At 40.9% G+C, this 15,701-nt stretch overlaps 1 protein-coding gene across 4 annotated transcripts in view; it reads left to right on the top strand.

The window, feature by feature from the left end:
• The window catches only part of NYAP2 (neuronal tyrosine-phosphorylated phosphoinositide-3-kinase adaptor 2), a 146,134-nt gene that overhangs the window by 74,595 nt on the left and 55,838 nt on the right, over positions 1-15,701 (top strand). For all 4 annotated transcript variants that reach the window (XM_055817564.1, XM_055817562.1, XM_055817561.1 and 1 more), the window contains one exon: positions 11,048-12,145. In XM_055817564.1, the coding sequence (XP_055673539.1) occupies positions 11,048-12,145 (1,098 nt within the window). The remainder of the gene's footprint in view (positions 1-11,047; positions 12,146-15,701) is intronic.

Below are 15,701 nucleotides of genomic sequence, written 5' to 3' on the forward strand. Positions count from 1 at the left end.
CTAGTTCAGTCTCCATGGGGGACTTCAACAGCTGTAAGATAGGATAAAAGAACATTTCTTGCAATGAAAAGTCACTTGGCAATGGAAAGGATAAGAAGATATGTTATCTGAGAAAGTTCACTGGGATAACAGTTTCCTCAGTCACTGGCTTTTCAGTGGCAAAACCAGCATTGGCTTGTCCCTACATCCATGGCATTGTGTTCTGCACTTAGCTGAACCATCAGGGCTGGTTTAGGGGCTGCACTGCAAGGTTGGATGGGTCCAAATTATATTAAATGGGAAGGAGAAGGGAAAAATGGAAGGGAAGGAGAAAAGGGGAAGAGGAGGGGATTGTTGTGTGTGTGTGCTTACTGCAAACACAGTGTGGGAGAGAAGGAAATAACAGTTCATTCATCTAAAGAGCTTTTAGGAGCAAGTGACCTTGGTGCTGTCTCTCCAGTCATGCTCTGGTAGTTGATGCCTGCTTCTTCCCGTAGATATGGGCTAAGATCTTTTAGCCTGTGGTACTGCTCTTGCTTTAATTGCCTTTCATTTACCTCAGCTTTCCAAACATTTTTGCAAGAGAACTCCACTTTTCCTCATTGTTCCATCTTCTGTCTTCTGCTTCTTGGTCTTTTCCCTATTCTTGCAGGGTGCTGGTTTTTAATCAGGTCTCTTTCTTATTCCCGCTAGTTCTGCCTGTGAGTTGAACTGAACAGGTTCTGCAGTCATGGGTGAGGTAGGAACAGCTTCTGGCAGAAATTCTGTTCCTTTTTATGCTTCACCTTTGTCTTTCCATCCTCCGTTCACTTCTAGGGTGGTGCGATGAGGTTAAGCCTGACATTTGAAACAGGAAAGGGCTCTCCCAAAGCTTGTCTGGAACTGCATAAAACACTGTCAAAATGGTACTGTAAACCGCAACCAAACCAGTTGAATTTATGGTGATTAGACATGGCTGCATGACCCTTGTAGATCAAAACTATTCTAGGCTCTACTAGTTTCACTACACCGCTCTGCAAATAAATGCAAGATGAAATGATAGATGCCAGGCATACAGAGAAGCTTTGAGTGGGAGGCAGCTGATAATGTGTGCCTTGTCTGTAATTTTGTCAACACTTTATTTAGAGTTGAGGAGGAGAGAGGAGTCACCCCTATGGAGATGGAAATAAAATGAATAGCTGTGAGGCTCTTTTCCTAAAGCTGATTACACTGAGTATTTCAGTAACGCTTAGCCTCTGGCCACAGAGCTGTTACATCTCCAGACACTGCTGCCTGCCTGCGAACTGCTCTGACAATGCTCTGTCCACCTCAGCTATGATCATATTCACCCAAAAGGTGCTCAGTGACAACCTGCAGGAACTGCTGCTGCAGGGTCACCTTGTGTCCTTTTGGTAGAGGCAAGAGTGCCTCTTTAGGTGAGCTCTTGTTCATTGGGGCTTATTTGCTTTCTCAGTGCTCCTGCTGTGGTGACTCATTTGACCCCTGTGATCAACTTCCTGCTTTATTTTGAAACGGGAGCTCCCACCGTGGTAGAAGGGCTTGCTGGATGTGTCATTCAGCAGCAGCAAGTGGCTTTCTGTACAACCGCCTCAGGGAAAAGAATCGTACAAAGCCTGCAAAACTTCTGGGGGAGAGGAGGAGGTTGGTGAAATCTGTGGTTCCTTGTCGCTGGTGGGAGATGCTGAAGAAGCACAGCAGCATTTGTGGAGCTGCCATGCCTGTGGAATAGTTGGACACAATACGTTTCACATTGCAGTCCCCAAGAGGTCAGTATTCTGCACAATATCACCTCGGTAGGTCTGCCAGCTTGATTTAATGAGCTGTAATTATTTTAGAAGCTCAGCAAACAGATTGCTACTTATGTAAGCAAATAACGGATTTGACCTACTTATTGTATTTGTAAGTGGAAGATAGCATTTCTGTGGATCTAAAAAATGAAGAATCTTATCTCTCTGGACAAATTATTCAAGTCTTTGCATGTAGTCCCTGCTAGTATTCTGGACAGGATGTTTGCGAACCAAAGCAACAATTAAATCAAGTCAGCACAGACAGACTGCTGTTCTAGATAAATGAAGTAGGTGAGCCACACTTTGTTTCATTAAGCATTTGCTCTTTCTCCAGCTTGATTTCTTTCTTTCCTGTTACTCCTGTAAATCATTTCAGAGTCCACTATTTGGATGCAGATACTGGACTTAGAAATCACCCAGACCCAGGAACTCTTGCAGAGATCAGTTTCATTCAGTATTTTTATGAGCACTGGGTTCAGAAAGCCCCGTACCATACCTTCTCCAAGAAGTTCATGGAAGTCCAGCAAAGGATTTCCCACATCATCTCCCTCAGCTACAATAGCTAGTAATCAATAGCAGGGTTGTCCCTCTGAAGCTAGGAGTTGCGTTCAGGCTGGAGTATGCCCTTGTTTGGTGTGGCTTTGAGCAACCAGGTCTATGGAAGGTGTCCTTGCCCATGACAGAGGGGCTGGAAATGGATGGTCCCTTCCAACCCAAACCATTCTGTGATTCTATGATTTGTTTACATGAGCATTGCCAAATGATAGCACAGAAGTCTTCAGTGCCCTTTGGGCAGCAGATAATGTATGAATAAGCAGCTCAGCCCTCAAAGACTTACTGGTATCATAGAGGTGTCTGCTATGTAACAAGCTCATAAGATGTAGGAGTATAAGGCATGTGTCGAAGGGACTTAGCTCTGCACACATACCCAGAAGCATCCCTTTCTGAGCAGAAGAGAGCTTTTTCTTTCAGCAGGTCAACAGAAATGCTGCTGCACTTGTAGTCATCACACCGCACAGACTGTAGAAACTTGGTCAGACAAAATGCAGAGCCTCACCATCTTCTGCATGATACTCGGGGAATGTGAGATGGGTAGTTACAGAGAGGGAGAGGGGGCAGCTAGCGCAGGATGACAGCTATATGAAAACTGAGCTCTAATAGCTGCACTGCAATGAAGGCGCTGGCAGGGGGGTGGAGGGGGCTGATGTCGCCCATCATTCTCAGTGCAAAATGCAGTCAGTTTGTGGGTAGCTGTAAGAATAGAGCGATAACAGTTAATTTACAGTAAAACAGTGATAGCTGTTCAGGTTTCATCTTCAAGATGACAGCCAAGATACCATAAATGTTGCTTTAAAACTGAAGGGCTTTACTCATGTTGCTGATGTGTGGCTGTTTTTCTGCACTCTGTTGTGACTGCATTTAACTCTTCAGTGCTCCAACTCTGTATGTTCCCACACTAGAGCACTAGAGACACCAACAACCAAGCACATATGCTTTGTAAATTAATTTTTCTGCAAGCATGATTCAGTAGTTCTATTTGCACACTCTTCATGTAATTCATCTAATGATGCTTGCGATTGATAAATTCCCATGCCAATTGCCTTTCTATATCTAGAATTCCTTTAGATTATATAGTTACAGATTTTTTTATTGATGCTGTTGCACAGGCTGCAAAATCTGTTTCACATATGCAGACTGCAGGCTATCTGAAACAGAACAAACCAGCTCTTCAGCAATATTGGTTGAACGTGTGGGCAGTGGGAGGATCCTTTACTCAGATTCCTATTTCCCCAGTAATCCTCCCACCTCTCCCTCTTCAGACCCTGCTTCCACTGGAACTGCTGTAACTTACACCCATATCATGCCACAGATCCTGGCCCCTTGTGTCCAGGCATATTAGTTCAAGGTTATTTTTCTAAATGGATACTCAAAAATCATTGCAACCTAGAAGTTGCACCTACTGTGAAATTTTTTGTTTGCCTCCATTTGCATTCAGTTCATCAGTTTTCCTGTAAAAGGAGGGTGATTCAAATTGACTTTTCTTATCCAAAATCTTGCTTTTTCTGCCTTTCCAGGGCTGTTCTGACTAACAATAACTTTTAGCTTTAGCTAACAGTACAGAAAGACTTGCTTGCAAATAATTTGTAATTATTTCTCAAACACTCTTTTCTTTTTTTCTTTGCCTATTCAATGTTATCTGGAAAAATCAGGAACATCAATTACTCATTCTTGAAAAGAACTAGGATATGAAGTTCAAAATATATGAAAGCATGAGCCTGGGCATTCAGAAGGAGACGGTCTCTTTGTAATTTTCTGAAAGCTTTTGGAGACCTTTTCACTGTGGGAAAGGGTAATAAGGAGAGCTCAGTGTGTCAGACGTGCACAGAGAAGTGGAGGGCTATGGAGGAGAAAACCTGGAAGTCCGTCTGCTTGGGAGCATGGCAGTTTGGGGAGGGACTCTCTCCCACATGCTGATAGTCCAAAGCTTTAGAAAGGTCCTGCGATCTCTGGGTCTGCCCTCATCTTGATAATGCATGGCAAGGGACCTGCAGCCCCTGCTGTGCTGGGAGGAGGCTCTGGCAGCAGGGCAGGTTGTGCTCTAGGCTGTCTTTTGTGAATCCCAGGCACACACGGCCAACTGGGCATGTATAGCATGTAAGGAGCTGTGGTGATGGGGCTGAGAATTCAGTTTTGTGGCGCAGATATGCAGCTCTAAGCTGAATCTGGCAACAGCATGTCTTCAACCATGGTGCATCTCAGTTGCAGTAGTTGTACTGCTGGATTAATGCAGAACTGAATCTAACTGCAGGGTCCAATTCTGCTCTTTGTTATACTGGTGTCTAATTCTGGAATATCACTACTGAAGCTACTAGGTTTCCACCACTTTGAATTAGAGCAGATATCAATCATTCTAAAGGCTGAAAGAGGCTGCAGCCAAAATAAAGGGACCTGAATACTTTTGAAGAAGTCTCCTTAATCATAGCCTTGAGACATCAGAGTAGCACATCAGTATTACTTTATGACACCGTCTTTTAGTCCTTTCACTTGAAGTATAATTGTGTCCTCTTTAAATGTCCAATTAATTTCCAGTAAGAGCTAATAGATTCAGGAGGGGGAAAAAATATGTACTGCATGAAATCATTGTGCTGAAACCACCTATTGCTTGCAAGTTGTTTGGATGAATTGTATTTTTTTATTCCTTCCCTGTTCTTTCCCTCTGCTTTTACCTTTTAGAAAAAGGAAAGGTAACCTGCAAGGAAAGGACTTGTGTCCATGAGGGCAATGCTATTTTGAAATCTGCATTGGTTTTGTGACAGATACGTTCTCTGATGTTATTTCAGCCCAGTGAAGACGTTTTTATAGTCATTTGCTAAGATGTATCTTTGTGTGTATATTGTATGGCTGTTAACCATGTAGGAACTTTTGCCTTCGAAAATTCCTTGAAGAAGAAAAGATGCATGTTCAACATTGCATGCCTCCAATAGATGCATTTAGATTTTCTTTTGTTTTCTACTGCTCCTTTCCAGTGATAGGAAAGAATCGATATAATAAATTAAATTAAAATAAAACCTTGTGTAAAATACCTTAAAGCCTAAACTAGCAAAAGGTAGATGGTGAAAAATGGCATTAAGGGGTAAAATGACAGGCAAAGCCCTATGGCATGAGAAAAAGAATGAATTAAACTCAGGTCTCCTGAGTGCTAATCTTTTGCACAGTTCAGAGGACTGTGCCTTTTTCAATTCAGTTTCATTAAGAATATTCAAATTTCATCTATAGACTTAATGAAATCCAAACCGATATAAGCACTGGTGCACAAATGCACTGAAGATCATGTGCAACTTTGAACAAGCAGTTCACTTCATTGAAGCCAGAGGGGTTACTCACAGTCTTGAACTTATACATATAGATGTACATATGTAGGTTCTGTGCTATCCTAGAGTTCTCTGATGAACTCTGTGATGCAAATCAAAATCTGTGCATCTTTGATTCAATATACAGCACATTCAGGGTCTAATTAAGAAAATTCTATTTCCTTTCACTCCTGTAGGCTATTTTTGATAGAGGTACCCCTCAAAATACAGCAATATTAATTGTTTCAGCATTTAGGGTAACTTTTTAAAGAATTTTAAAAAAATTTAGGGTCCAAATCATTCCTTCATTTAGAAAGAAGTTGAGTGTTATAGCCTCTTGTAGAAACTGAAAGGGAGGAATTTTCCTGTTGCATGTGTTTTTGTTCTGTTTGTTACACTGAACAGCAAAATAAATTGGCTTGATCTCTGAACTGCAAGAGCTAGTAAACACCCAAAGGACAATGGCAAAATTCATTTTAGTTTTTAGACATTTACACTCATTCCTTATACAGTGAGCAAATAATAAAAAACAATCTGATAACACATTTTCATATTTCAGTCTCTCCTTAAAGATTAAAAAAACACTTCAGAACGATAAGATGACCAGAAGCATTCTGTATTTCCAAAATTAACTATGAAAGGCAGATTATCTGGGCATGTCTGAAAGCTATGCGTAACCTTTGCGCTACAAATATCTCATTTCAAAAATGTCATATTCTGCTTATTCAGTAGGGCTTCCGTAAGGCTATTTTAAGCACTGTGCTTCTTGCTTCTAGATGAGAACTGAAGTTATTAGAGCCTGTGTGTTTTGTTTCACTTGCAGTTTATTACAGCTAGCTAATTGCTTGGTAGTAGGATGCTATTAAGCACAGATAGTTCCTGCCCAAGCAGTGTAAACTCTGTGAAGTTCAGTTTTGTTTGCAAGGATCGTTGTGCTTCCAGTTTATCAGCTGTGGTAGTTTGGGCAGTTTTGATGTGAAAAAGGAACATAGCATCCCGAGCTCCTGCAGCCTCCTCGGCCAGGGCAGCTCCTGCGAGGGCAGAGGACCATCTAGCAGTTGTTGAGCTATCTTCCTCTAGTCATCTCCTGTCTGCTCAAACTCCTCGCGGACCTGGCAGTCTCTTGCATTTGTGTGTATCTATAATAGAAGCACCCACAAGAACTTTTGTGGTGCACTTTGAAATAGCTGTTTAAGGGAACTTGCACGTGGCAGGGGGAGGAATAGCCCTCACTTTCATTTCTTCCATTTAGCTTTGAATTGGGCCCTATGTGCTCTGACAGATGAGTGGCAGAGTCTCAAGGCAAGTTACTGGTGACAGTTGCACCAAGGACATAGTAATCCACGTTGAAAAGTACTTAATTCCCCCATGTTTAGAACAGACAACATGGCAGTATGTGTATCACCAATATGTCAGCATGGTTTGCTTTTCATAGGAGTTTATGTTCCCAGCAGGCACCAAATGCTTTTTCTGCCTGATAAATGTCAAGTACTTAAAGCAAGATTGCCTGTTCCTCTCTGGAGATTGCCAAATAATCTCCTTTCATTGGCTATGGGATCTTGCCAGGGCTTCTGCATTCATGCACATTTATCCCTGCCAAATGTTGGTAACACAGGAACTGTACAAATACTCCCTGCTCCTTTCATTAGCTTTACACAGCTCTGTTTGATTGCAGGATTCCTGGGTTTTTTCTCTTATTCTGGGCTGAAGTGGTAGTTCCTGATCCATATTCCATTATCAGGTGCTCTGTAGAGTTCAGCCCTTGCTGTGGAGCTGTGTTTCAGAGTAGAAACCTTTGTTAAATAAACATGATAAGCGTCTTACATCATAGGCTTCTTAAAGATAATTCAGTTGGCCTCCTGAATGTTCCGCTGCAGCTGAGGGGAGTTCCCAGTAGATGTTGAGCAGTTCCTCTCATCCCAGTCACAATAGTTTTCTTTGCTATCTAACCTATCCATTTACCTGTGTATATTCTCTAGAAAGTCTTATAGCACCCAATGTTCCTGCTCCATGTAGAATAGAAGAGGTACCTCGGTCCCTTTATAAGGTTTATAACATATTTAAAGCATTTAGTTTGAAATTTTAGTTTGAAAAGTCCAGTTTGTCAAGGAGAGAAAAAGAACTCAGTAACATACTAAGTCCTGGAAATAGGTGCTTCAATAAAATAAACTGTGGCAGAGGAAAAAATGTTTTTACTAGAAAACGGAAAGCAAATCTTTCACTTTGTCATGTTTTACTGTGTGTATCATACAGCAAGACTGGGTTATTTGACCTTTTTGTTGATAATGTCACCAGGATATTTTAGGCTAATGGTATATATCATGCAATGGCAGATAAGAATGCTATGTGTGTCACTGTGGTACTTAATTTCAACCCTTTGCAAAAATACTCTACAAAACTAGATGGCAAAAAGTCAATAATTTTCCTGTGACATTTCTAATTTCCTTGTCTGTAATGCTCTAACTTGTGAATCTGTATATGCAAACCCAACACCTAAGGAGAGGTCTCGACTACATAGCAGAACCTCATCAGCTGGATAAAAACTGGAAAGGAATCAAAGAAGGAAAGAGGGAAATATACTATTTCTAGCAATTTTTTTTTTGAGAACTCAGTACTCTTAACTACTTTCAGCTAATTTTAGGTAAAAAAAAAAACAGTTAATGACCAGTAATGTTAACCTTGAATGTCCTCCAGCACAAGAGCATCTTTTGATCACTTTGCCCATCATTAACATATCTCCAGATAAAGAGATGGAGGAGTGGGGATATGGCTATGAAATCTCAGTGTGACACCTATGGCACAGGAGATGTAGAAGACAACATAGGGAACAGGGGTGTGAGGAGTCAAAGAATTATAGAATCATTTAAGTTGGGAAATACCCTTAAGATCATCAAATTGAACTGTAAACCTCACACTGCCAAGTCCACCACTAAACCATGTCCCTAAACCACACCTACACATCTTTCAAATACCTCCAGGGATGGTGACTCAACCACTTCCCCGGACAGCTCATTCCAGTGCTTGACAACCCTTTCAGTGAAGAAATTTTTCCTAGTATCCCTTCTAAACCTCCACTGACACAACTTGAGGCTGCGGGAAACACTTGTATCAGGCATCTGTTAAGGATGGTAGCATGATGCACAGGGAACTGAATACTGTGAGAAGCCTCTATATAGAAAATACACTATTTTCAAATGCAACAAAATCCATAATCCTTTAATGAGTCTAAAGTACAGTTCAGGTCCTGGGCAACATGTTCAGAAATGATCAGGCAGTTTGTACCGGTCTCATTGACTGTCTCCTCATTCTGTTGATACCAATCTGAAGAAGGTTGCTTTTGCCAGGGTTGTAAATCAGATTAACAGAGGTGTGGAAAAGAGGGCTGAGATTAAGTTTATGTCAGTAGAATATATATGAACATAATATACAAACAGACTAAACAGAAAGGAAATAGTAATTTACTGGAAACACAGCAAGAAAAATCTGCTGGTATTGTCAAATACATCAGGAAGAATATTTTCTGCAAAGCCCAAATGATTCTGGTAGCCTACATCTTATTCCCAAAAGTCTATGCTAACACATTCAAGAAAATTAATTTGGGTTAATTAAAAAGACAAATTTAAAGTACATTAGGATATATCCACATAGTGAAAAACTATCAAGCTACCAAACACTTTTATCTGTGGTAACTTTTGCATGTCCCTAGCCTGCTGGAAAGTGGAACACGTTAATTGGAACCATCATGAGAGCATATCAATTTTTGAGGTATTCTTTTAAAAAAAAAAATTCTGGCAAGTTTTCTATTTCCTTTGTTGCATCTTGGTTACATGTTAAGCTTTAACAAATGCTGTCAACAAAGAGTGGTCTCATTATTTCATATATGTGCACATGCATATGTTCTCAGCTCCTTATTCCTAAAGAAAACTGGAATCTTGCTTAACATCTCCCTTTATTGCCATGCCTTGTAAGAACTGAAGAGAGGTTATTTAACACATCAAAGCAGAAGTGTGACAAAGTACTAACACTCTGAATGCTCCTCTGATGCTGACCAAATCACCTTAGTAAGATGCTATAAAGCAGGCATCTTCCAGCCCTGAGCCAGCATCCTTGCAGACTGTCAAAATACTGTCTTTCAGCTGGCAGAGCAGTGCCTCGCTGCTGGCTTTAGTAATACGCATGAGGCTGCTTCTAAAAAAAGGGGTTTTAACTCCATGAGCACTGCCTGCTTGGTTTAGCATTAGAAATTGTGGGCTGTTTGCTGATGGGTCATCAGAAGGTGTCTGGAAATTTCTCTGAGCACTGAGTTTGCAGCAGGAGATCTGTAGCAGTGAATTGCAAGGAGCAGCAAAGTTTGGAAAGACAGGAAGGCTGCCATTCTAAACTGGCCTGTAGTTTAGGATATTTTTTAAACTGGGAAACTTAGCAATGACCCATCAAGGCTTTCAATGTAAAAACTATTTACCCTATCGGAATATAAATTGGGTTTAGTGTATGTGGCAAATTTTGTTGCTGAGTAGGTTTGTTGAGTCCACTTAGGATAAAAAATTACTTTACCCGAACATTTAATGAGACATTTTATTAACCCCAACATTTAATGAGATATTTTATTAACTATTTATGCAAAGTGAACAAAATGCAATTTCCATAAGTATATTTATTGTTTAATTCATAAAGGATAATTTCTAAGAAACTCTTGACCTCTCATTTCAAATGAATTTCTTTATAATGATTTGATTTATAATTTCTAGAAGAAATCTGTTTTGGAAGGATCTGAATTTGAGAGATACTTTATTCCCCTTTCACTTCACTGAAGTCTCAGTAATTCATAGGATAAAGTGCAGATAAATTATTAGGATTATCCCATCAGCAAATTCTACAGTATTTATATGTGTTTTCTTTCTCAGTCAGTGCTGGGGCAATTGCTGTGCTTTATGCAAGAAGTTACTATAAATTAAAACGTCTTGATTCATCAATTGTGTCACTGCAGAGTTACACCACTGTCATTCCAGTATGCATGTCCAGGATCTTAACTGTTCTCTTGCAGCCATAAGGAGTTCATTTGGATACTTACTGTTATGTCTTTGGCAACTCTTTGGGTCTTTAAAGGCCCACAGTGATATTTGAAAAACATAATATTTAAAAATGGAAAGTCCCCTGGCCAGAGTTTGGAAGAGAACCGATGTCTCAGAGGAAGGGAAGTGCTCACTACCTACTTAACAGTGGAGTGTCAGGGCATTCTGGGGGAAGATTAGGAATGTTTTGAATAGGGAGTTATTTTTATAGCGTTCTACTAATGTAATACCAGAGAAAACCAGCAACAAGTTGGTCACAGGAAATCCATCCCAGAAATATGACTCTGTAAAAGAGATCCTATGGTTGACAAAGTATGTTACATACTTCTGATGAATTTGTATTTTATTCTGTTTTCAGTGTCAGCCAAACCAAGACCTCACAGTGATGAATACACAAAGAAGATTCCACCCCCTAAGCCGAAACGAAATCCAAACACTCAGCTAAGCACATCTTTTGATGAAACGTATATCAAAAAGCATGGCCCTATGAAGACAACACTCACTAGGGATGCCTCTTTATCACAGGTCAGCAGTCCTGCCCCAGACACAGAGGAAGAAGAGCCTGTTTATATTGAAATGGTTGGGAATATCCTCAGAGACTTCAAAAAAGACGAGGATGACCAAAGCGAAGCAGTCTATGAGGAGATGAAATACCCTATATTTGATGATGTAGGCCAAGATTCAAAGTGTCAGTGTGAATATGACCATCACACTTGTTCTTCTCAGTGTGCTACTCCCACAGTGCCTGACCTAGATTTCACCAAGTCTTCAGTGCCATCTACTCCCAAGGGCTTGCTTTGTGATATACCCCCACCATTTCCAAATCTGCTTTCTCACAGACCTCCACTGCTGGTGTTCCCACCAGCACCAGTACAGTGTTCCCCGAATTCTGACGAGTCACCTCTAACTCCATTAGAGGTCACAAAGCTTCCTGTTTTAGAAAATGTGTCTTACATCAAACAACAAGCTGGAGCTTCTCCATCTTCACTGCCACCTCATACACCAGGCCATCAAAAACTGGAGAAAGACCAGACAGTATCTCATGGAACTAACACACCTGGGCACACCTCCTCACCTCCTCATCCTTCTACCTTATACAGAACACAGTCTCCACATGGTTATCCTAAAAGTCACTCTGCCTCACCTTCTCCTGTCAGTATGGGTAGGTCTCTTACCCCCTTAAGCCTCAAAAGACCTCCACCTTATGACTCTGTACATTCAGGAAGTCTCTCAAGAAGCTCTCCATCAGTGCCTCATTCTACAGCCAGAAACACATTGCAAGAAGGAGGAAAGATGGTAAACGCCTCGGTCAGTACCTACGGGTCAACATCTCAGAGTGGTTCCCGTTCTCGGACACCCACCAGTCCTCTGGAGGAACTAACCAGCCTCTTTACCTCAGGACGAAGTCTCCTGCGGAAGTCCTCCAGTGGCAGAAGATCTAAGGAACCTGCAGAAAGTAAGTTCTTGATGTAATTTTTCCTCGTTTTTCCTTGTGTAATAGTAGATTTCACTGTACTTTACTAAATCAAATGCTTGCAAAAATCAGATACCTCAGAAGTCTGAATTCCTTACCTAAATTCCTTGTAATGGGAAGAAAAGTTATTGTTGTTAAGATTGCTTTAGTCTTCATATTGTTATATTTTTAAGATTTTTAAGTATGCATACTGCACTAAGGAAGTACATTTCATGGCTTGGTCTTGTAAAAGAAGTCAGTTTTCATTAATTTGTCCATAGCTGTAAGGTTCCCATGTGAGTTGAGATCTTCCCACCATGTCACATCTATTCTTTCTTGATGGATACTAAGACGCAATAATTGTCCAAGAAGCTTGTAGCAAAATAACTAATAGTTGGGTTTTTTGTAACAGTAGTTCTTTTTTGGCAAAGATCCATTGATCACCCTTAAGTTGGCCAGTGATCACAGCATATATGATAGCAATCTGAGGTACCAGCTTAAACCATTCCTCTCCCATTGCCTCATTCCATGCTGTTCCATGGAGTATCTCTTTCAGCTGTCCTGGTGTGACTGGTAGGGAGGCCATACTGTGAATCAATCTGAAAACCAACATGACCTATAATGCATGACCCACAAACAGAGAAAAGCACGGGAGGAAGCTGTGCAGGAAAACCTTAAGCCAATATCGACTTTTCATATGCTTTATCATAAAATTGTTGTCCTATATGCATTCAGGTTTACACAAGGTACACCTGTTTCTGAGCTAGGAAAATAAGGAAACCTCTAAGGAAATCAGCAGAAGCCACAGGTGTGAGTGAAAGCAGAACCTGGCACCAGTATTTCTGTTGCAAAAACATTCCCGTTCAGTGGTGCCAAAGACAACGTCTTGCAGTGGAAGGCAGTTGTAACACCTTACGTCAGAGTGCAAAGTGGGCTAAGTACAATTTCTCCTCCATCTTCAGTAAAATCAGTTTATGACTTTGAATTCTTGACACCTGCCTAACCAAAAAATCTCTCTTTGGAGAACAGCTGATCTTATGTTTGTGTAAGTGCTATATTATATCTATTTGGCAGCTGTAACATTAAATACTGTGTGATAAACTATGCTGGTTTATACCTGATAGAGGAGGGTGTTCTGGTTTCCAGGCTACCATATTGCTGCAGAAGAGAGGTGAGTTCTGCACTGCTTTTCTGGTTGTGTTTGTGCCGCTCTGTTACATTACACCTCACAGTGTGGTCACATCACTTTGGGGCATGCTCAGGGAACACCTCCTCTGGGTTTTCATGGGTGGAGGTTGCCTGCCTCGCACCTCCGCAGCCGAGTACATGCAAACATCTAAGTATGGAGAAGCTTGGTGGCAGTGGTTTGGGTTGACATACAAAGCATTCCTCCAGATTCATGGACTCCACTGCCTCAGCCTCAGCACTTTTATTCTTATTTATGTCTGTCCAAATCAGAAACAATGACTCTGAAATCAGAAGGATGAGGTGAGAATGGAGTTAGCATTACTGAGAATACGAGTTGGTGCAGCAGTTTGCTTAATTTTCCTTTAATATTTTTGTGGCCTGCAATTGTAAATATTGTTTTACAGAAGTCTGAGATACATGATTCAGTAGGGTTTCAGTAAGTGATTACAGTAATAAAAATACAGTAATGCTGGATTTGTGTGCTGGATGGAAGTTTGTACCTAAAAGGCAAGACGATTCTTGGAATTAGGAACAATAATGAGGGATGTGATGTGACAGTTATAAATAATTGCAGTGAAGTAATAGGGAGATTTTGGTAAAGTGCAGACAATATTGAACATTCTTAAACATACTTCTTATTCATAAGTGAGCAAAAATCCCCTGTAAACCCTATGCCATACAAGAACTATGGTAAATGGGATGGGTTTATGCTCACCAAGTAGGGCAGACATACCAGCTTTGGAAACTGTAGAAATTCCTGCAGCAAATGCAGCAAGTCCTGGGAGTTTTCAGTGAATCTGTGCTGCTGCCTCGTAACTACCTCCAGAAAAATGTTCTCTATATACCTCTTGACTGAAATTGAATGCAGACCTTTCAAGGGACCTTTCACTGATAAATATGAAATAAGTCTTGCCCTGAAGATCTGTACCAAGAACAGCATCTTGGCCTCTCAAGGAGTATTCTGCTTGCTCCTTAGGAAGTAGAAACATGCTCCTTATTGGTCACGGATGGTAAAATGAGAGACATGAAATAGTGTTGTAGTTTAACTGCAGCTTAACTAGCACCACGCAGCTGCTTGCTCACTCCCCCCTGGTGGGATGAGAGAGAGAACTGGAATAGTAAAAGTGAGAAAACTTGTGGGTTGAGATAAAGGCAGTTTGATAGGTAAAGCTAGAGTCGTGCACACAAGCAAAGCAAAACAAGGAATTAATTCACTACTTTGCAGCACCAGGCAGGTATTCGGCCATCCCCAGGATGACAGGGCTCCATCACATGTAATGGTTACTTGGGAAGATATATGCCATCACTCCAAACGTCCCCTGATTCCTTCTTCTTCCTCCAGCTTTACATGCTGAGCGTTTCATCCTATGGTATGGAATATCCCTTTGGCCAGTTGGGGCCAGCTGTCCCGCCTGTGTCTCTCCCAATCCCTTGTGTCCCCCAGCCTGCTTGCCGGTGGGGTGGGATGAGCAGAAAAGGCCTTGGCTCTGTGTAAGCACTGCTCAGCAATAACTAAAACCTCTCTGCATTAGCAGCACTGTTTCAGCACAAATCCAAAACATAGCCCCATACTAGCTATTATGAAGAAAATTAACTCTATCCCAGCCAAAACCAGCACAAATAGAAACACTGATCAATTACTTTAAGGACAAAGCTTTCATGTTATAAATAGATACCAGTGGTGAAAAGACTCTGGAGTGCAGCTGTGTTGAGTAAATGAACAGACTGACCATCTAAGCCGATTGTGATTTGCCTGGTATTTACAGTATGACTTAATCCTGTGGGATTACTGCACTGAGCAAGAAACAGGTTTGTGCTCAGATATTACAGTGATAGAAGACACTCTAAGATTTAGAGAAAACACGTACAGGTCTAGCATTTTATGTCTTGCAATTCTACATTAAAATGATCCACCATAAAGGTTCTTACATTGTGGGGTTTGAATGTAGAATCTGACCGGACTGTCACATTTACATGCTGTGTTTATACATAGTGATGGTGTAGATTGGACTAATCATATGATCTGTTAAAGGAAATCTTGCTCCTGCAAATCACACAAAAAGCCTAAGACACTCATACAGTTGTGGTTGTTGGTTTTTTTTAAGCTATGTGAGAGCAAATGTATAGCATGGGACTAACTGGGACTGCCATGGTTTTATAGTTGTCACTTCAGTGTAATTTGCTCTCAGCAGATAGAAAGATTTCCAGAATCTAGAGGATAATAACACCCTCCCCCCCCAAAAAAAAATAAAAAAGTTATATGACTCTTGTGAAATCACGCTAGCAATCTAAGTATATTTGTTTCTAAAATACAAAATTATTCTGAGCACATCTCAAGCAACTTTCTCATTGAGTCCTCCAGGACTCAACC

This window comes from Falco peregrinus, chromosome 12 (assembly GCF_023634155.1).
Source record: "Falco peregrinus isolate bFalPer1 chromosome 12, bFalPer1.pri, whole genome shotgun sequence".
In the NCBI taxonomy this organism is placed as follows: Eukaryota; Metazoa; Chordata; class Aves; order Falconiformes; family Falconidae; genus Falco; species Falco peregrinus.